We start from the raw sequence: 22,469 nt of genomic DNA, 5'->3' as shown, positions 1-22,469 counted from the left end.
GGGGGGGGGGTTGGGGGTTGAACCCCCCCTTTGATATTTTTATGTGTGTAAACCCCCCTAAACCCCCCCCCCCTTTGGGTGTTTTTTTTTTTTTTTTAATTATAATAACCAAAAATACAAAAAAAAATTATGCCCATGGCTGACCTAAAAAAGGTGACCCCCCCCAACGAACAAAAATGTCAAATTTTCAAATTTGGAGGCCAAAAAAAAAAAAAGTGTCCTCTTACCACCCCCCCTCCCCCCCCCCCCCCCCGCTTATTCAGCGGCTGGCTGAGTCGTTGCGATTTTTTTTGAGACAAAAAAAAAATACTCTTAACCGGTATGACATTTTAAAATATACCGAACGATGCTCTGCTGTCGACTGCCTGTTGATACTGCACAAGTGCCTCCATTGAATTCCGGGCAAAACTCTGCGACCCCGTTGTCTGGTAGTCGAAGATACAGAACTGGTTTGTACCGCAGACTTCTACCACAAGGCTCTGGTCTACAAAAGGGTTGGCGACAGGCTCAAAGACAGGAGTGTAAGTACGGTCGGTATGAGATTCGTGGTCCTTGCCCGGTTCGTAATAGAACAACGATTTTGCTGCGTCGATTTCCCCTGTGTTGAAGTAAAAAAGAGTAACAAGAATGAAGACAATCATTACTCTAAGACGCTGACGATATGGAGGGTATTCAAAGGATCATGTTACATTTTGGGAGGGGATGGTCTTGCATCCCCGAGGTTAAGGAGAAGGCAAAGTTTCCTTAAGGTGATGAAATAATTTGTGAGCTTTCTTAGCCTTTGTTTTAATGGTAAAATTAAATTCGGAAAAATTTCTTACAATTAAAATCGTACATTGCTTATCAATGTCCTCATTTGAAATATTACAAGCAATATCTGAAAGGTTTCGAGCAAACATACATTTGACATGTAGATATAGTCCCAAATGTCCATTTCGGGGTGCAGTGCATGTGATGTCGCCAAGGTGATTCAAGCCAATGTAGTTTTGATAATAGTAAAACCTTTAAGTAACTTTTAGATGATTTCCTTCAAAATTTAATTACAAGACCAGAACTCAACTATATATTGAATACCCTCACAATTGCTTGCATTCTTTTACAATCCTATTTATGAAGGGCAAAATATTAATTAAAATAAGTAAAGGCAATGAAGACTATAGCATAATTATTGATAATTATAAACAATATTAACATACATTGGGAGAAAACATTATTGAAAGCAACAAATCTGATATTACATAATAGTCCAAACTGGTAGTGCAACTCCTCAGTTGTCAGATCAGGTGAAAGAAAAGATCCCTGAGGAGTTACGAAATCGTCACTGGCATCACCATTCCACGTTCCCATCAGGCCTTGCGTCTGACCTCGGAAGGAATCTGGAGCTACAAGAAGAATGCTCATGGCCCCCTCTGAGGCCTTCAACGTCAGTCCTACCCCTCCGTCGAAAGATACAATAATTCCATCTGAGGTAATGTTGCGACCGGTTACCGAGACCCCTAAGAAAGCGAATATAAGCAAAAAGATGGATACTAAAGAAGTCAACTATGCATGGTATTGACTAGCTTATCGTACAACATTTGGTATTAAAAGCAAAATATGAGAGGAAAACCAGATTAAAGGATCCAGAACATTATAGTTCTGCTCATTTTGAGAGAGCTCAGTAGTTTGTGAAAAAACAGTATTCCTAAAGCTTAGACATTCTTGGCTCGAAGTAACATCATATTTTCCAGTGGTGCGATATTCCTCTAAACCAAATTTGTCAAAACATAGAAGTCTTGCAACTGTTACAGAAAATTAACTGCTTTCCCAGCTTCTTCTTGATAGGAAGAAGAGGGAAAACATTTTTAGGATACATAACATAATTAATATAAATCTTACCGCATGACGTAAAACCCCCCCAAAAGAGGTTAATTTGATAGACGTGATATTTCCCAAGAACGGGAGCGATATGGACAAAAATTGTTTACATTCACAGTAACAAAATGAAACGGAATGGGTTTTGTGGGTACTTGATATTTAATAGAGGATGTAATATTGTTACCCTGAATATCAACATCATGACAATAGCAACAACTACGACACAAACTTTCCCAACTGAATATAGAATAATTTTACTTTAAATGTAACACTGCTCCAATCCGCCCCAGGGAAAGACCCGGGTATTACTTTCGAATCTTTTGATCACTGTATACAAGTATCTGCATCTGAAAACACTGGAGCATGGAGCTACCATGTCCAATACAAAGTACTCTCTGTATCGAGTCCACCAAAAGACGAAAAATTACGTACACCTCCCCACAGCCCGTAAAAATAAAACAGCTAGTAAAACATACTATCGAATACGCTTGGAAAACGTAAGGAGGTGGAAAAACAAATTGGGGGTGGTGGAGGGTAAATTAATTTGCGACCGATCAATGTCTACATCCATCCTCTACCAAAACCGCAAGTAGAATGAGGAATCTCACGCTAGCACCGTGGGAACCCAATACATCCCGGCTAATACAATTCCATACATAGATTCGAAACATACCGCGCACTATTTCCGTTTATAGCTACGCGCACATGAAAGATACCGTGCTGACACAAAGGGCGTCGGCATGTTGTTGTTTTCTCTCAAGATGCCGCAAAAGGTCATCACAAGAGAGACGCCACCCTCACGCGTGCTGTCACCCGCTGTCACTGATGAATGTATACTATTAATATCGCCCTACGTGCGATAAGATTCCTTATAATTTCTTATACCTGAATATGACCATCGAGAAGCTTGATCGAATTCAATCCTTGTGAAGTGTTGTCCATCTCCGGCTAGTCGGACATAGGCATCAAGAACCCTGCGTTCATTGGTTTGAACATGAATGACATCACTATCACCAAATCGTACTGCCATGGCAACAAACACCGTTGCATCAGACGTTCCTGCAATGGAAGATACAGTAAGAAATACATTTTGTTATGAGTTCAACTAATACATGAATATCATATTTTCCTTTAGAATGATGTGGAAGTGTACAGACATTCCGGAAAGATGACCTTTGACTTCTTTACTCATTTATGAATATGATAAATATCCTGGCGTTAGTTTCATCATTGAGCATAGGCAGAGGTGTTTCCCTTCTAACAAAAAAAAGATGATAGCACCGGTTGGGTTCCTAATCTTGTCCCATATTTAGAAACCTAAATAGTTGTTTCGAAGAACTTGTGTACGGGATTATTAAGGAATCTCTTGAATGGTGTTCATTTAAAAATCTCTACAGGTTAAACAATTTAAATTCCAAGGTTTTTACATGCACCTTTCACGTAGGTTTCTTGAAAAATAGCTTTAAAGAAGCTCCAGTCAAAATTCAAGTACTCTTTTAGAACCAATTTACGATAAGAAGATTATAATAACTTAATGCTAGTTACAAAAATGCCTGTCTATAAATACGTAAAAGTCTATCAGAAATTAAATTTTTATTGTATCTGAGCGAGGAGTTTTAAGAGATGGAGTCATATCTAGCTTATTCCCTTTGAACCATCTTCGATGCCGCTAGGCGACAATATGTCAGGCATGTGTTTAATTGGATCTTTATGCAGATACGTAGACAAAAGATTTCTGCCTAGCTGCAAAGTAACGGGTCACATACAAAGGGAAATATGCTTTTGTAATAATTATTACTCTTCGCTATCACTAGTCTAATACTACGAGCAGTACGCAGCGCTTAACTTTAAAGGAGGCAAGCGAAAGGAAATGGAGCAAAATCTCCTGGAATTTCAATCAAAATTAATCGACTGGGTATGTGTGGGCACTAATCTGACATATAACATCATAAGGAACTGTACTTGAACACAGTGGCGGATCCAGGGGGGGGGGGGGAGGGGGGGGGGGGGGGGGGCCGGCCCCCCCTTGAGAAAAAAATCATGTAAAATTACGTGATTTTTACCTTTTTTGGGGGTTGGCCCCCCCTCCCCCCTGGCGCTCAAGGGGGGGGGGGGGGGTGCAAATTGAAATTTTTTTTCAGGATAAAAAAAAAAAAATGTGCTCACTAACCCCCCCCCCCCCAAAAAAAGAGTAGAGGAAGGGATCTAGAAAGGGTTCGCAAGCACTGCGTGCAAAACCAATAGGACTTGATGCATGATGAACATGTTGCGACGCGTGCTTTGGTACGAACGGCCGCCCATACTAACACAACCGAATAACAGTCTTACAAAATGACGTCATGGCCCAAACGTGTTATAATAGGGCGGAAACTCGGCGGAATTCGTATAGTGACCCTTGTTCAAATGCGATTTACTCACAATTTTCTGCGTGAACAAATACCATACTTGGTATCATTCGAAAGTGCACTTCAGTGCGGTCAGTTTGAAACCATTGTCATCTGCGCAAAACGTACTGCACGCATCAAACGCACTATTACGTAAAGCATAGTAAATTCATCATTTTTGGCGATAACTTGGCGAAGAGGGCATTACAATTTACTAAACTTAACAGACAGTTGTCACGTATATGGATACATGTGTCTGCCAAGTTTCATTGATGTAGGTATAGAGATCGCCGGTTTAGAGCAAGTTGAAGTTATTTCTCAATTTTCTTGAAAATGGCGAATTTGGAGGGCAATTTTCTCAAATTTGGTCAGTGATAGGGTATATAATTTTGTATATGGCTGGAAAGGGCATATCTTCAAGTATCTAAATCCAAAAAAAGGTACGGGTTTGCCAAGCCATTATGGAGATACGGCCACAGAGAGAAAGCCAATTCCCAGAACTTTAGAGGGCGCTATTTATGTTGTGCGAAGCCATTGGAGCGTGAAATTTGGCATGGCTATGTGCAATTGTCAGATTAAGATACTGTAAGATTTAAAGACAAAACGGAATTTATATGAGAAAGTTATGGCAGTTTTAGATTTTTAGAGGTCCATTTTTCAAGAATTTTAAAGATTTTTGACGGAGTCGGTTTTAGATATGAATTTTGAGTACGAAGATGGCATTTTCAAGGTCAGGTTATACGACGCAGATAAAAGAACATCTCTTTGACTATCTAGAGGAATTTGTTACAAATGTGTAGGATCTAGGATAGTGGAGATAGGAAGGAAGAAAGAAAGGCCTTAAAGTGGACCAGAAACGGACAAAATGGCACCTGGACGGTTATGCATGAGTGATTTCGAGAATCGAAGAATGTAGTGACCTTGATGAGATGTTAGAGACTATGCCTATGAAATTTGAAATGAAAAGGACATGAGAAAAGCACCTAACTAGGAATAACAAGCACTACGTGCAAAACCAATAGGATTCCGGACGACAAGAAGAAGAAGAAGGAAGAAGAAGTAAGAATATTAATAAGAAGAATGTGAACGAAAACTAGAAATCCAATCGTGTCACAACGATGTGCGTGCAATGACGCCATGTTTCTACGTGTCAAACGAAGGAGCTACTCTCGGACTATCCAGAGCGATATGTAAGAAGTCTGTAGCTTCTGTGATAGTGGAGATAGTTAGGGCGAAAGAAAGGTCACCAAAACGGCCCGAAACGGAAAAAATGGTGCCTGGACGGTCACGCATGAGGGTTTCCGGAGAACGAAGAATTTAGTGACCTTGAAGGAATGCTAGAGACTACGCCTACGAATTTTGAAGGGAATTGGAGTAGAGGAAATGATCTAGAAAGGGCTCGCAAGCACTGCGTGCAAAACCAATAGGACTTGGTGCATGATGAACATGTTGCGACGCGTGCTTTGGCACGAACGGCCGCCCATACTAACACAACCGAATATTACAGTCTTAAAAAATGACGTCATGGCGGAAACTCGGCGGAATTCGTATAGTGACCCTTGTTCAAATGCGATTTTACTAACAATTTTCTGCGTGAACATATACCATACTTGGTATCATTCGAAAGGGCACTTCAGTGCGGTCAGTTTGAAACCATTGTCATCTGCGCAAAACGTACTGAACGCATCAAATGCGCTATTACGTAAAGCATAGTAAATTCATCATTTTGGGCGATAACTTGGCGAAGAGGGCATTACAATTTACTAAACTTAGCAGACAGTTGTCACGTATATGGATACGTGTGTCTGCCAAGTTTCATTGATGTAGGTATAAAGATCGCCGGTTTAGACCAAGTTAAAGTTATTTCTCAATTTTCTTGAAAATGGCGAATTTGGAGGGCAATTTTCTCAAATTTGGTCAGTGATAGGGTATATAATTTTGTATATGGCTGGAAAGGGCATATCTTCAAGTATCTAAATCCAAAAAAAGGTACGGGTTTGCCAAGCCATTATGGAGATACGGCCACAGAGAGAAAGCCAATTCCCAGAACTTTAGAGGGCGCTATTTATGTTGTGCATAGTCATTTGAGCTTGAAATTTGGCATAGCTATGTGCAATTATAAAATAAAGATACTGTGAGATTTAAATAGAAAACGGAATTTATATGAGAAAGTTATGGCAGTTTTAGATTATTTAGGGGTCAATTTTTCAAGAATTTGAGAGATATTTGACGGAGACGGTTTTAGATTTGAATTGTGAGTATGAAAATGGCATTTTGAAGGGCAGGTTATACGTCGCAGATGAAAGAACATCTCTTAGAATATCTAGAGGAATTTGTTAGAAGGTTGTAGGATCTAGGATAGTTGAGATAGGAAGGAAGAAAGAAAGGCCTTAAAATGGACCAGAAACGGACAAAATGGCGCCTGGACGGTTATGCATGAGTGATTTCGAGAATCGAAAAAAGTAGTGACCTTGATAAGATGTTAGAGACTATGCCTATGAAATTTGAAAGGAAAAGGACATGAGGAAAGCACCTAACTAGGAATAACAAGCACTACGTGCAAAACGAATGGGTTTCCGGACGACAAGAAGAAGAAGAAGGAAGAAGAAGTAAGAATATTAATAAGAAGAATGTGAACGAAAACAAGGCAATGACTAAGGTCGTCATTGCAAAAACAAGGCAATGACGAAGGTCGTCATTGCAAAAAAAAAGTATTTTACCAACGAGAGGAGCCGCTCTTGCTTGTAAGATGAAGATGTCATTCAGTGCGTTCAGCAGAGTAAATTCACCGTGACCGTTGAAAGTGTACGTGGTCGAGTCAAGAGTTGAAATATGTGGATCGCCATTGCCCAATGCTATGGTGTGACAAAGAGAGAGGGAGAGATAGATAGAGTGGGAGGGGGGGGGGGTAAAGAGGGGAAAAGGAGAATAGTACATGATATTGAAGGGGGAAAAAGGTTTTGGGAGGGTGTCAAGAATGATTTTTCTAATATATGTTCAGACTCGTAACACAAACCAAAAACATCAATCAATATCTCCAGTCTTAAGACATATACATTGGCTACTTATCCAGTCCCGCGTCCGGTTTGAAGTACTGGTATGAACTTATCAATGCTTCCGTCAGTTTGCTTCATCATATCTCATTGAATTGTTAATACAGTATAAACCAGAAAAAAGTTGCTTTCCAGTAAAACGTCTTTATTTCATGTCCCACAAACTATAACAAAACCTTACAGGAAAATGTCATTTTCAAATGCAGCCACTGTTGTATGAAATAACTTGCCGGAATACCTTAGAAATGAAGAAACGTACGAACTATTCAGAAGTAATTTGAAAACATATTTATTTAGCACTTTGTAAAATCTCACAATAAACCCAGTGCACCATTTCTACTCCTTCTGAATTCTGTTTTGTAAAGCGCACAGAGACATGCAGATATCTTTTTCTTACAAAAACGCTTTTAATAATTATCGTTCCTTTGTCGACATGAAAATATTGTTATTTGAAAAAAATGTGAAATAACATCAGCCTTTTTTCTGCAGGTTTTTTTTTTTTTTTTTTTTTTTTACCTCGTCTGATGTGAACAAGGTTTTATGGTTACACACAGGTGCGTACGCAGGGGGGGGGGGGGGGGAGGGGGGGGGATAAAGGGGGTTAAACCCCCCTTTAGTTTTGTTATGTTTGTATTATATGTGTATTTTTTTTTATCAAAACCCCCTCCCCCCTTTTGTAATTTTTTTGTATTTTTTTTTTTTTTAATTAAAAAAATAAAAAAATAAAAAAATTATGCCAATGGCTGACCTAAACAAAGTGACCTTGCTCCCCCCTTTCGAGACCAAAAAAAAGTGTCCTCTTACCCACCCCCCCCCCTTGAAAAAATCCTGCGTACGCCACTGGTTACACACATATATTTCCAAATATGTCGAATGACACAAAAATGTCATCATGGTTATGCGGAGATCGATAAAACTGATGCAAACAAAAGAATACCTGGAGGAGGCGGTACGTAGTTGTTGCAAGTTTGAGAAGGCCGTTGGCGACCAAAATTTGTGCACTCATCTGGTCCACCGTAAGTACAGCAGTAGGTCCAGGGCAAGATGTCGACGAGGTAGTGCGACAGATATGGTACCTGAAGAGTTAAAGAGTCACATGATATTATTTATAACTTCCACACAATAACGAACTATGATTCAAGCTACGCAACCATTGTTCTCTAGTTTCCTTTCGCGTTGTATTTATTTCCACGGGAGTTACCAAAGCTGTTACATAGGTCTTTTTTTTTTACATTTGTGGTAAAACGTGTGTGTGGGGGTATTGTGAATTAATATTGTAAACGCGTGTTCACTCGTCACACAACATAACTCTTATTTTTATTTTAGCTACGAGGAAGCAAGGTTGCACTGACAATAAAATACAAGAATAAAATTATTCTCTTTTCGTTATGTTTATTGGGTACTGATGAGGCTGGCCGTACACTTGCAAAGCGTAGCCAAGCACAAGTCGATGAAGTCAATGACTCAGAATAAAAATGCATAAATGGTAAATGTGAATATTGCACGGAGATTACATAATGATCAAAGATGAGAATGAACATGAATAAATGCGATGTACATGAATGAATAGAGCTTACGACATAGATGAAATGACGTCGAAAGTCCAATGAAGATGAAGAGAGTTGAGAACGAAGGAAGGGGCTCACGCGATGAATGCTGCGGAGGCTTGAAGGCGGAGATCAAGCTTCGTAGTCGTGACTGAAGAGCCGTGAAGAATCTCGACGCTGACGCTCGTGATGAAGATAGTGAAGAAGCTCTCAGGCGAGAAGAGAAGAGAAGAGAAGAGATGTGGCGCTCGACGACGGAACAGTGGGTCGTTCTATGTCGGAGGCGAAGAGTAGAAATGATTAAAACAAAGTCGGTGCCGATGCGAAGCAGTGAGTCGCTCGATGAGTTGGATGAGCCGAACTTTGATTGATGTGAAGTTCATCAGAGCTGCGGTGAATCGAACTCATTGATGAACTGTTCAGATGAGCTATGTGAGTCGTGCTCGTGTGGGGGTGAAGAATAGAAATGTAGACAAGCAAAGCCGGTAGTTAAGAAGAGCAGTGAGTCGCTCGATGAATGACCAGGACTTTGATGAAGAAATGTTTAGATGAGCTGCGGTGAATTGATGAGCTCGTGAGTGGAAAGAGCTACCGGAACGAAGAAAACTGGCAGCTCCCAGCGGAGAGTCAGGCGCCATGTCGGTGCTGACTATAACGTTCCACTGGGAGACTGTAGCCCGATGAACACGGCAGAGAAAATGTAAATGTGCCGTAGAATAGGCGAAAGGCACAGAAGAAATCTCGAGTATAGAGAGAGGATCACAGAGACGTGTGGACTCGACCAAGGTGAGAGCGGGAGTGGAGTAAAACCTCGTGGCGTTGAAAACACGCGGGCGAAGGAATGCGCGGAAACACGTTGCGTGATTGAAGGAATGAACACCCGTGGTCCGAATAATGAATATAAATAAGTAGCGTGATGGAAATATACTGGAGACATGAATGTACGATAAAAGTAGGGCGAATGTACGAGCCGCTACACATTTATATATTATTTATACTTATGTATAATATATGTTAAGTATGTGTATCAACGTTTATGGAGCTGTCAGATGCTATTTAAGTACAAATGTTCATCGTAAGCTCCGGGAAGAACAAATCATTATCGGCTGGGCTGCTTGCAGCCGGATGGACTCAATGTCACTTTCATTAATTTCCCAGTTCTTAACTTTTGTCTTATATCTTCGCTTTTTCTGTCTTTCCCTTTTCTCTCTATTATTCTTTTTTTTTGTTCTCTCTCCCTTTGTATGTTTTCTTCCCACTTCACTTAACTGTTAATTCAGGTCTTCTGTATTGTGCTTTCCTTTTCTGTCTTCATTTGCTTTCTTTATGGCGTATTATTACTGCTTTAATGCTACGTTTACACTATGTTCCCGGCGGCCACGTCAACCACGTTTCAGGCCGCCGTGGACGAAACGGGGTGAACGTAACAAGACGTGACAGTCCGTAATAGGCCGTAACAAAACTTGGAGGTGGTCCGTAGTGGGTCGGGAGGCCCGCACATTCCCCGGCATCTGACGGTCTGTTCAAGTTTTGTCACGGTCTGCCACGTTTAGTGCACGTTTTGTCACGGCTGCTTCACGGTTGCTGCGCATTTTCTCCCGTTTTGCCACGTTTTGCCACGGTTTGCCACGGTTCTCACGGCAGGCCAGGGTGTATGGTAGCCGTTTTGTCGCGTTAATCACAGCGCATCCCGGCGTATGACGGTTTACAGAAGCGGCGCGTTGCGTTCTGACACGTCGCACGCGGTCGGGAGGTAGTATATAAAAGACGGACACGGCAGGAGCTTCATTCGAGTCTGAGCAATCGACGACACATTACTGCATCTACAATACGATGAAAGAAGGTCAAGCTATGCCACCGAAGAAGCCAATTCGTTCGAAAACCCTCCGTCCTGCACCACCACCACCACCAGAAGTGCTTGGGAGGCCTTCTTTTTATACCGTGGGCACAACCGTGCTCCAAAGCTGCCCGGCGTCCACGTTTCATCCGTAGAAAGCCTTGACAGAACGTGAAAAACGTGTCAGAACTTGATCAGAACGTGAGAAACGTGAGGGACCCCATCAAAACGTGACGGGCCGGGAGGAAACGTTCTGTCATCCGTGGTAGAACGCGGGCCGAACCGTAGTGCGTCTTGGAGCCTCCCCAACGGCCCGTCACGGATACCGTGGTAGACCGTGAGAAAACTTGGCAAGACGTAACTAAACTTGAATACAGAGAGGAAAACGGCCAAATTACCACGGCGCACTACGTTTCGGTCAAACGGGGTTGCCGTGGCCGCCGGGAACATAGTGTAAATGTAGCATTACCTTTTTCCTTATTTCTGCCTTCTTATCTCTATATGACGTAATTACTCCTGCTCTCTCTCTCTCTCTCTCTTTGCGCACCGCCACATTTTATGGGGGGATAGGATGCACATGTTTTGACGAATAACGTTTCTTAAAGTCAAATAAAATCATTCCTTGAGGGCGAAAACTTGTAAAACAATTTCTTTTTGCACGGAAGATTAATATTTGTTATATTTTTGCCTTTTATCTCAAACTCCGAGCAGGACTAATACTGCCTGTGTGTGTATGTGTGTGTGTGTGCGTGTGTGCGTCGGTGGGTGTGTGTGGTTGAATTGTTCTCTTCGTCGCTTTTGTATAATTTGTATAATCCTCTTCCTTTCTTCTTCTAATTGTTTGACAAAGAGTCACACCAAATACATAATCATACGAAAAGGTACATACCTTTTTAGGTTCTCCATATGGGGTAACGCCCCCATGGTGGTAACGATGGCTGTAGCCCCCTCCCAGACTATCAACTACATTAATGATCATTCCTTCATCACCATAGCAACACTCCTGTCCCCCTCCTAGTGTGCTGAAAAAGCAGAAGTTGACGTTTACTTCCCCCCCATGCAGGATATTCATCTTAAAATCTATACATATCTTGTTCAATTCTAACACTTTGAAAAGGTCAGGTCATACTGTAGTGTATAAAAACGAAAATTGTACAAAACTATTTTTGTCGTATTTAACAAGTGAAATCAGTTTAATATCGAATATAGTTGAGGCGTCCTTGAGTACTTAAAACCTCGAGAAAGGCACTTTAACTCTCCAGTCGGATGTTAAATGGCTCCTCGCTAGTATGTGGACGTCATAATTATGTGATTTGGATTAGCATGTTGGCGTCCTAAAAACAGACGTTTGACTGGAATGCACCCAAGTGGAGTGGAGAGTGTGCACGTTGAAATGTACATGTGTGTGTGTGTAGAATCGTAATTGATTCCAGGTTAATAATACTTTAAGCGCTTCGGTTGGCTAAGTTGTTACTGGTGAAGTGCTTTATAAGAGTTGTAAGTGGATTCGTAATGGTTATTATTAATCATGCCAATATAGTATGGAGAAGCTAGCTCTTTCACATTAATAATTAAAATGAAATACCTCGGTGTGTCTGCTCGTACGCAGTGTATCGCCCCAGGTTTATGGATACAGTTGCTAGGCGACGAGATGCCAACATCGCACAGCGGATGCGGACTAAACCTCCCTATGTCGATCTGGGCCTGGTCAAGTGTACATGGGCACGAGTGTGTGACGGACAGAAAGGAAATATCAGACAGAAGTTCTATTCCAATCCAATCGTTGCACCAATTTGTGACGTCATCGCCGTTGTGCCACTGTAGAACATGGACCTTGCTCCAGAGGGCAGCCCGGTTAGAACTAAAAGAACCCGAGAAAATAACGATTAGGGAACCAAGTAGATACATATTTCTATCCCACTTATCAGGAATCCTGCAACACGATTGGTTTAAACAAGGTCACATGGAAACTGGTGGATTGCTTTATTCTTGGTGTGATATTATTATTTTCTATCTTGGCGTGATAGTATAAATATAATGCCTACTATGAGAGAAATAGTTGTTTTATAGGCTCAAGGGGACGTTGCATCCTACTATCACCCAAGGCGTACCGAGGGGTGATAGCAAGATGCAACGTCCCCGAGAGCATTATATTAGAAACTATTCCTCGAATATCAAAGCAGTCGTTATATCTATATGGGAAACAAACAAATTATGAACCCCCTTTCCTCGTGCGGGTGGAAACTATCATCGCCTAAGTGACCTCAGGTATGTTAGGTATAATATTTATTTATTTATTCATTTATTTATTCATAGCAACCAAAGGGTTGGATTGATAATACATACATTTTCAACATGGTTATGAACATTATTAAATTGAGTACAATGAAATTGATAAATTATGAAAATAAATACATGTAGATCATTACAAAGAACATTACAAATCATTCAGGTATATCATTTTACAAATAAATAATTACAAGAAAAAAAAAGGGGGAAACAACATAAGCTTGGATAGACAAGAACAGGGAGCAGGAGAGAGGAAAAGAAAGAAAGTAAAGAAGTGAAAAGCTGCAATGATCAATCAAGTAAACTCTACATCCAAATATCAAAATAGATAATATAATTATAAAGAAAGTCAACGTATGGGTATAAACTGAAAAACTGCATGTACTGAATAATTATTTCAAATTGATACTCTAAAGTAAAAGTAATATATAAATATATATATATATATATATATATATATATATATATATATAATTACAAACCAGCTGCATGTGTCGGGGTACAAGTTCAAAAGAATATTGAATGGTTGGAAATGTATATTGCACTAATTACATGCTTATTGTAAATTATACGCACACCAAGGGATAAAACTATTCTTAAATCGGTTTGTTTTACACCTGGGCAGACTCACTTGTTTACTTTTCCTAAGGTTAAATCTTGTCTCTCGTTTTGCTGGGAGAAGGTCATTTAGTTTGTGTTCAGGTTTCTGTATTTGGTTGAATAATTGCAAGCATATATTATTTCTACGATAAGCTTGAGAATCAATGTTCAGTACATTTATAGCGTCAGTATAAGGTACGTTGGGGGTGATTATTCTCAAGGCACGTTTCTGTATTGATTCCAATAAATTAGATTGCTCTTTGGTTAGGCCCCCGTGAAAGACCTGACATGCGTACTCCAAAACAGACCTTATGCAAGCTTTGTAGTACCTGCACAAATCGTCTATATCGTAATATCCCTTATCGTAAGATTGTTGCATTAGGAGTTAACACAGCAAGAAAAAGAAAAGTTTTACTAGGAAAGACGTTTCCTGCCCAATAGTTCATTTTTATTGCTGACGTCACGAATAGTTCACCCTTTCCCTAGGGAAAAATGTTAACTATTCGTTTTCCCGCCCCCTTTCGATCTGGCAAAACTTAGCGAGCGTATACAGGATATCAAATGCCTCCGCACTGTCAACTCCCGCGGTGTCACGGCGCTCAGCCGTGTAATTTACGCTGTGCCGTAACTGCACTACACTACTACATCCTTCAATGTTCATTTGAGCAGTGCAATTATTATTGCAATGACGAACCTTCGTCATTGCCTTGTTTTCGTTCACATTCTTCTTATTAATATTCTTACTTCTTCTTCCTCTTCTTCTTGTCGTCCGGAATCCCATTCGTTTTGCACGTAGTGCTTGTTATTCCTAGTTTGGTGCTTTCCTCATGTCCTTTTCCTTTTAAATTTCATAGGCATAGTCTCTAACATCTCATCAAGGTCACTACATTCTTCGATTTTCGAAATTACTCATGCATAACCGTCCAGGCGCCATTTTGTCCGTTTCTGGTCCATTTTAAGGCCTTTCTTTCTTCCTTCCCATCTCCACTATCCTAGATCCTACAAACTTCTAACAAATTCCTCTAGATAGTCTAAGAGATGTTCTTTCATCTGCGACATATGACTTGACCTTCAAAATGCCATCTTCGTACTCGAAATTCAAATCGTAAACCGACTCCGTCAAAAAAATCTCAAGTTCTTGAAAAATGGACCCCTAAATAATCTAAAACTGCCATAACTTTCTCATATAAATTCCGTTTTGTATTTAAATCTCACAATATCTTTATCTCATAATTGCACATAGCCATGCCAAATTTCACGCTCCATTGGCTTTGCACAACATAAATAGCGCCCTCTAAAGTTCTGGGAATTGGCTTTCTCTCTGTGGCCGTATCTCCATAATGGCTTGGCAAATCCGTACCCTTTTTTGGATTTAGATACTTGAAGATATGCCCTTTCCAGCCATATACAAAATTATATACCCTATCACTGACCAAATTTGAGAAAATTGCCCTCCAAATTCGCCATTTTCAAGAAAATTCCGAAATAACTTCAACTTGCTCTAAAATGGCGATCGTTATACCTACATCAATGAAACTTGGCAGACATATGTATCCATATACGTGACAACTGTCCGCCAAGTTTGGTAAAATTCAAATATGTCAGCGCAAAGTAATCGCCAAAAATGATGAATTTACTAAGCATTACATAATAGCGCGTTTAATGCGTGCACTACATTGCGCGCAGATAATAATGGTGTCAAACTGACCGCAATGAAGTGCCCTTTCGAATGATACCAAGTATAGTATATGTTCACACAGAAAATTGTGAGTAAATCGCATTTGAACAAAGGTCACTACACGAATTCCGCCGAGTTTTTGCACGAATCTAACACGTGTCGGCTATGACGTAATTTTTCAGACTGCTTTTCGCCCCTTAAACGTCCTTTTTTTTCCTTGAAAATTTGCAGTGACATGCCGAGTTCCAATACGCAGGGCACCTCTTGGCCGGATTTTTGAAATTGGTCAATGGGGCCATTTAAGACGCCATTTTGTCCTATAAATCTATTTTACATCACGTGTTTCGATAGGATTATCATAGAAAAAAAGAGAGTGGTTTACAATAACAACCATGAAATTCTCTTTCTAATGATACCAAATACGGCCCATAAAGAGACGTAAAGAGAGAGAGAAAAAACAATTTAACTCCGGCCATAATACAGATCCTGCACGTTTTCCGCCCATTCATTACACGCATTGTCTATGGGGCATATCGGGTTCACGCTTTTGGCCCCCAGAACGAACTTGATTGCAATGTCAAACATGCACCAAATCCCATTGGTTTGTGCACGCAGTGCTTGCGAGCCCTTTCTAGGTTCTTTCCCCTATCCCAATTTCTTTCAAACTTCGTAGGCATAGTACCATCCCATCAAGGTCACTGTTGATGCCTTTCTTTCGCCCTACCTATCTCCAATATCACAGAAGCTACAGACTTCGTGCAAATTGCTCTGGATAGTCCGAGAGAAGCTCTTTCGTTTGACACGTAGAAACACGGCGTCATTGCACGCACATCGTTCTGACACGATTGCATTTCTAGTATTCTCCTCCTTTTCCTTGTTTTCCTTATCGTCCAGAAATTCCATTCGCTTTGCATGTAGTGCTTGTTATTCCTAGTTAGGTGCTTTCCTCATGTCCTTTTCCTTTCAAATTTCGTAGGCATCTTCTCTAGCATCTCCTCAAGGTCACTACATTCTTCGATTTTCGAAATCATTCATGCATAACCATCCAGGCGCCATTTTGTCCGTTTCTGGTCCATGTTAAGGCCTTTCTATCTTCCTTCCTATCTCCATTATCCTAGATCCTACACATTTCTAACAAATTCCTCTAGATAGTCTAAGAGATGTTCTTTAATCTGCGACGTATAACCTGCCCTTCAAAATGCCATCTTCGTACTAAAAATTCAAATCTGAAACCGACTCCGTCAAAAGTCTCTCAAATTCTTGAAAAGTTGACCCCTAAAAAATCTAAAACTGCCATAACTTTCTCATATAAATATCGTTTTGTTTTTAATTCTCACAGTATCTTTATTTTATAATTGCACATAGCCATGCCGAATCTAATGCTCCAATGGCTTTGCAAAACATAAATAGCGCCCTCTAAAGTTCTGGGAATTGGCTTTCTTTCTGTGGCCGTATCTCCATTATGGCTTGGCAGACCCGTACTCTTTTTTGGATTTAGATACTTGAGGATATGCCCTTTCCAGCCATATACAAAATTATATACCCTATCACTGACCAAATTTGAGAAAATTGTCCTCCAAATTCGCCATTTTCAAGAAAATTCCGAAATAACTTCAACTTGCTCTAAAATGGCGATCTTTATACCTACATCAATGAAACTTGACAGACACATGTATTCATATACGTGACAACTGTCCGCCAAGTTTAGTAAATTCTAATGCCCTCGTCGCAAAGTTATCGTCAAAAATGATGAATTTACTATGCATTATGTAATAGCGCGTTTGATGCGTGCAGTACGTTGCGCGCAAATGACAATGGTGTCAAACTGACCGCAATGAAGTGTCCTTTCGAATGATACCAAGTATGGTATATGTTCACACAGAAAATTGTGAGTAAATCACATTTGAACAAGGGTCACTATACAAATTCCGCCGAGTTTCCGCCCTATTATAACACGTTTCGGCTATGACGTCATTTTTTAAGACTGTTATTTGGTTGTGTTAGTATGGGCGGCCGTTCGTGCCAAAGCACGCGTCGCAACATGTTCATCATGCACCAAATGCTATTGGTTTTGCACGCAGTGCTTGCGAGCCCTTTCTAGATCCCTTCCTCTACTCCAATTCCCTTCAAAATTCGTAGAGATAGTCTCTAGCATTCCTTCAAGGTCACTGAATTCTTCGTTCTCCGGAAACCCTCATGCGTGACCGTCCAGGCACCATTTTTCCCGTTTCGGGTCGTTTTGGTGACCTTTCTTTCGCCCTAACTATCTCCACTATCACAGAAGCTACATACTTCTTACATATTGCTCTGGATAGTCCGAGAGTAGCTCCTTCGTTTGACACGTAGAAACATGGCGTCATTGCACGCACATCGTTGTGACACGATTGCATTTCTAGTATTCTCTTTGTTTTCCTTATCGTCAGGAAATCGCATTCCTTTTACACATGGTGCTTGTTATTCCTAGTTAGATGCTTTCCTCATGTCCTTTTCCTTTCAAATTTCGTAGGCATCTTCTCTAGCATCTCCTCAAGGTCACTACATTCTTCGATTTTCGAAATCATTCATGCATAACCATCCAGGCGCCATTTTGTCCGTTTCTGGTCCATGTTAAGGCCTTTCTATCTTCCTTCCTATCTCCATTATCCTAGATCCTACACATTTCTAACAAATTCCTCTAGATAGTCTAAGAGATGTTCTTTAATCTGCGACGTATAACCTGCCCTTCAAAATGCCATCTTCGTACTAAAAATTCAAATCTGAAACCGACTCCGTCAAAAGTCTCTCAAATTCTTGAAAAGTTGACCCCTAAAAAATCTAAAACTGCCATAACTTTCTCATATAAATATCGTTTTGTTTTTAATTCTCACAGTATCTTTATTTTATAATTGCACATAGCCATGCCGAATCTCATGCTCCAATGGCTTTGCAAAACATAAATAGCGCCCTCTAAAGTTCTGGGAATTGGCTTTCTTTCTGTGGCCGTATCTCCATTATGGCTTGGCAGACCCGTACTCTTTTTTGGATTTAGATACTTGAGGATATGCCCTTTCCAGCCATATACAAAATTATATACCCTATCACTGACCAAATTTGAGAAAATTGTCCTCCAAATTCGCCATTTTCAAGAAAATTCCGAAATAACTTCAACTTGCTCTAAAATGGCGATCTTTATACCTACATCAATGAAACTTGACAGACACATGTATTCATATACGTGACAACTGTCCGCCAAGTTTAGTAAATTCTAATGCCCTCGTCGCAAAGTTATCGTCAAAAATGATGAATTTACTATGCATTATGTAATAGCGCGTTTGATGCGTGCAGTACGTTGCGCGCAAATGACAATGGTGTCAAACTGACCGCAATGAAGTGTCCTTTCGAATGATACCAAGTATGGTATATGTTCACACAGAAAATTGTGAGTAAATCACATTTGAACAAGGGTCACTATACAAATTCCGCCGAGTTTCCGCCCTATTATAACACGTTTCGGCTATGACGTCATTTTTTAAGACTGTTATTTGGTTGTGTTAGTATGGGCGGCCGTTCGTGCCAAAGCACGCGTCGCAACATGTTCATCATGCACCAAATGCTATTGGTTTTGCACGCAGTGCTTGCGAGCCCTTTCTAGATCCCTTCCTCTACTCCAATTCCCTTCAAAATTCGTAGAGATAGTCTCTAGCATTCCTTCAAGGTCACTGAATTCTTCGTTCTCCGGAAACCCTCATGCGTGACCGTCCAGGCACCATTTTTTCCGTTTCGGGTCGTTTTGGTGACCTTTCTTTCGCCCTAACTATCTCCACTATCACAGAAGCTACATACTTCTTACATATTGCTCTGGATAGTCCGAGAGTAGCTCCTTCGTTTGACACGTAGAAACATGGCGTCATTGCACGCACATCGTTGTGACACGATTGCATTTCTAGTATTCTCTTTGTTTTCCTTATCGTCAGGAAATCGCATTCCTTTTACACATGGTGCTTGTTATTCCTAGTTAGATGCTTTCCTCATGTCCTTTTCCTTTCAAATTTCATAGGCATAATCTCTAACATCTCATCAAGGTCACTAGATTCTTCGATTTTCGAAATCACACTCATGCATAACCGTACAGGCTCCATTTTGTCCATTTCTGGTCCATTTTAAGGCCTTTCTTTCTTCCTTCCTTCCTATCTTCACTATCCTAGATCCTACAAACTTTTAACAAATTCCTCTGGATAGTCTAAGAGATGTTCTCTTATCTGCGACATAACCTGACCTTCAAAATGCCATCTTCGTACTCAAAATTCAAATCTGAAACCGACTCCATAAAAAATCTTTAACATTTTTGAAAAATTGACTCCTTAAAGTCTAAAACTTCCATAACTTTCTCATTTAAATTTCCTTTTGTATTTAAATCTCACAGTATCTTTATCTGACATTTGCACATAGCTATGCAAAAATGCACGCTCGAATGGCCATGCAAAACATAAATAGCGCCCTCTAAAGTTCTGGAATTGGCTTTCTTTCTGTGGCCGTATCTCTATTGTGTCTTGGCAAACCCGTACCCTTTTTTGGATTTAGATACTTGAACATATGCCCTTTCCAGCCAAATGCAAAATTATATACCCTTACGCTGACCGACTTTGCGAAAAATGCCCTCCAAATATGCAGTTTTCAAGAAAATTGAGAAAAAAATTTGACTCGCTCTAAAATTACGATCCTTATACTTACGTCTTTGAAACTTGCCAGACATATGTATCTATATACGTGACATCTGTTTGCCAAGTTTGGTAAAATTTAAAGACGTCAGCGCAAAGTTATCGCCAAACAAGAGGAATTTACTATGCATTATACGTAATAGCACGTTCAATGCGTGCAGTACGTTGCGCGCAGATGACAATGGTGTCAAACTGACCGCAATGAAGTGCCCTTTCGAATGCGGATACTAAGTATGTATATGTTCACGCAGAAAGTTTTGAGTAAATTGCATTTGAACAAGGGTCACTATACGAATTCCGCCGAGTTTAACTCCGGTCATAATACAGATCCTGTACGTTTTCCGCTCATGCATTACACGCATTGTCTGTGGGGCATATCGGGTTCACGCTTTTGGCCCCCACTGTATTGCAATGACGAACATGCACCAAATCCCATTGGTCTTTGCACGCAGTGCTTGCGAGCCCTTTCTAGGTTCTTTCCCCTATCCCAATTTCTTTCAAACTTCGTAGGCATAAACCATCCTACCAAGGTCACTGTTGAGGCCTTTCTTTCGCCCTACCTATCTCCAGTAGAAGCTACAGATTTCGTACAAATTGCTCTGGATAGTCCGAGAGAAGTTCTTTCGTTTGACACGTAGAAACATGGCGTCATTGCACGCACATCGTTGTGACACGATTGCATTTCTAGTTTTCTTTTCTTTTATTTGTTTTAATGTGACGTGAATGTGAGTACATTACATGTTATCGCAGTAGTGTCTAAGGAATGACACAGATGGAAGGGATATGAAACAAATATACAATGACTCATTCTCGAAACAAGCTAAAACTATTCGTACTCAGGAACATCAATAGTACTATTTCCCCTCGGCCCAGATCCTCGAGTTTCATTGTATATTTGTATACTATATATTCTTCCCTCGCCTTCAGCTCTACAAAATTGCTGCGCCGAGATCACATCTCGGTCAATAGTTCACCAGGCTCAAAATAATCAATGCACGTTATATAAATTACCAAGAAATGATAGATAAACTTATCATTCAATCAAATCAAGGTTTATTAAACAAACATGTGTCGAAGCCCAATGGCTGAATCGGTCATGTGTACAATTAAAACACTCATCGCATATTTCAAACATAAAATACAGTTAAAATTGATTTGTCAACATTGAAGTATATATAGTTGATATGATAAGATTGCTTGGGCAGCAAAATTTAAAAAACAGAATATAACATGAAGTCAGGAAAACGGAGAGGATAAACATGAAGAAAAGATAAATTGCATACATGTATTTTTAAAGAGTCATTAAGACAATATACAAATACTACTACATTTTGAGGAAAAGATATCAAAATTCATTTAATTCTTACTCTCCTCCTTGACCTTCAGATTCCATGACCCCAATAACACCGACGTCGTAATGTATGTCAAGGTCTGGTAACCCTGCAACACTGTAGTGACCGAGATGATAGTCAACTCCCTCTGCAACTATGACCAAAGGTCCACTAAACTCCACGAAATTGTCTTCTGACTCCTCTCGGTAGCCGTAGACAACGATGTCAACCTTGTCCACGCCTTCAAGGTTATCTGTGTTCCACGTGATCTCGAAGTCGGACTCTCTTTGGTTGCTTTCCGTTACCGAGGAAAATACATTGTCAGGAACGTACTCGACACTGACTGTAGGGGAAACAATTAATTGTCTAGATAATCTCGGCATTGTTTCACAAAATCGTCATAAATACAAGTCAGTCGTCGACATCCCATTGAAATGTCTAAATTACAATCAACTCTCATTTCATTGGGATGTCGACGAAGTTGTACATACGACAATTTCGTGAATGATGCCCAGGTATATAAACATGATACCGAGGCAATCTGTTTAATCTTTCAGACTTGTGCTCAAGTCACTCTCTAGTCCCAACCTCCAATCAAAGCACTGTAAATCACTCAAGTTATATCTAGGCATTATTCGAGCAAGATGATGTCAACCGTATCCGGACACCTACCCCCTGGACATCCATCCCCGGATAATCACCTCGAGTCAACTACCCCCTAGGACTACCTGCTAGGACAACTTCCCCTAGGGCAACCACCCTCTAGGACGACTAACCCCCGGGACAACTACCCCCTGACAACGGTGCCAGGTAAAAATATCAGAGGTAAAAATGTCAGAGGTAAAAATGTCAGAGGAAAAAATGTCAGAGGAAAAAATTTCAGAGGAAAAAATGTCAGAGGTAAAAATGTCAGAGGTAAAAATGTCAGAGGTAAAATGTTTGAGGTACAAGCCAAAAAAAAATGAGTGCCGTCATAATATCTCAGCACTTTTATCACACAGAATGTCGAGACGTACAGCTAGTGCATGGGCTAGTCTATTATATTCCTTTCTTCCATAATGTTAACTTTATAAATGGCTGTGTGTTGTATTTCGTACATGTCCTGAAGATAATACAATGTAGAAAATAGATTTTGAAATTTTTTTGTTGTTTGTGATCAGGCTTGCATATATGAATGAATGTCTAACATTTTTTGA

The 22,469-nt window shown here is 40.3% G+C and overlaps 1 protein-coding gene across 1 annotated transcript in view; it reads right to left on the bottom strand.

Annotated features, from left to right (window-relative positions):
• Window positions 1-329: 329 nt before the first annotated feature.
• The window catches only part of LOC105441111 (sushi domain-containing protein 2-like), a 39,350-nt gene continuing 17,210 nt past the window's right edge, over window positions 330-22,469 (bottom strand). Inside the window, exons 10-17 of the mRNA XM_030979138.1 lie at window positions 21,310-21,616; window positions 12,264-12,539; window positions 11,568-11,700; window positions 8,232-8,370; window positions 6,962-7,096; window positions 2,743-2,916; window positions 1,239-1,496; window positions 330-598 (exon numbers count right to left, since the gene is read on the bottom strand). Coding sequence (XP_030834998.1) covers window positions 330-598; window positions 1,239-1,496; window positions 2,743-2,916; window positions 6,962-7,096; window positions 8,232-8,370; window positions 11,568-11,700; window positions 12,264-12,539; window positions 21,310-21,616 — 1,691 coding nt within the window. The remainder of the gene's footprint in view (window positions 599-1,238; window positions 1,497-2,742; window positions 2,917-6,961; window positions 7,097-8,231; window positions 8,371-11,567; window positions 11,701-12,263; window positions 12,540-21,309; window positions 21,617-22,469) is intronic.

Source organism: Strongylocentrotus purpuratus, unplaced genomic scaffold (genome assembly GCF_000002235.5).
Source record: "Strongylocentrotus purpuratus isolate Spur 01 unplaced genomic scaffold, Spur_5.0 spur5_scaffold_10, whole genome shotgun sequence".
Classification (NCBI taxonomy): Eukaryota; Metazoa; Echinodermata; class Echinoidea; order Camarodonta; family Strongylocentrotidae; genus Strongylocentrotus; species Strongylocentrotus purpuratus.
The sequence above is the reverse complement of the archived record's forward strand: the minus strand, read 5'-3'. Positions and strand labels throughout refer to the sequence as shown.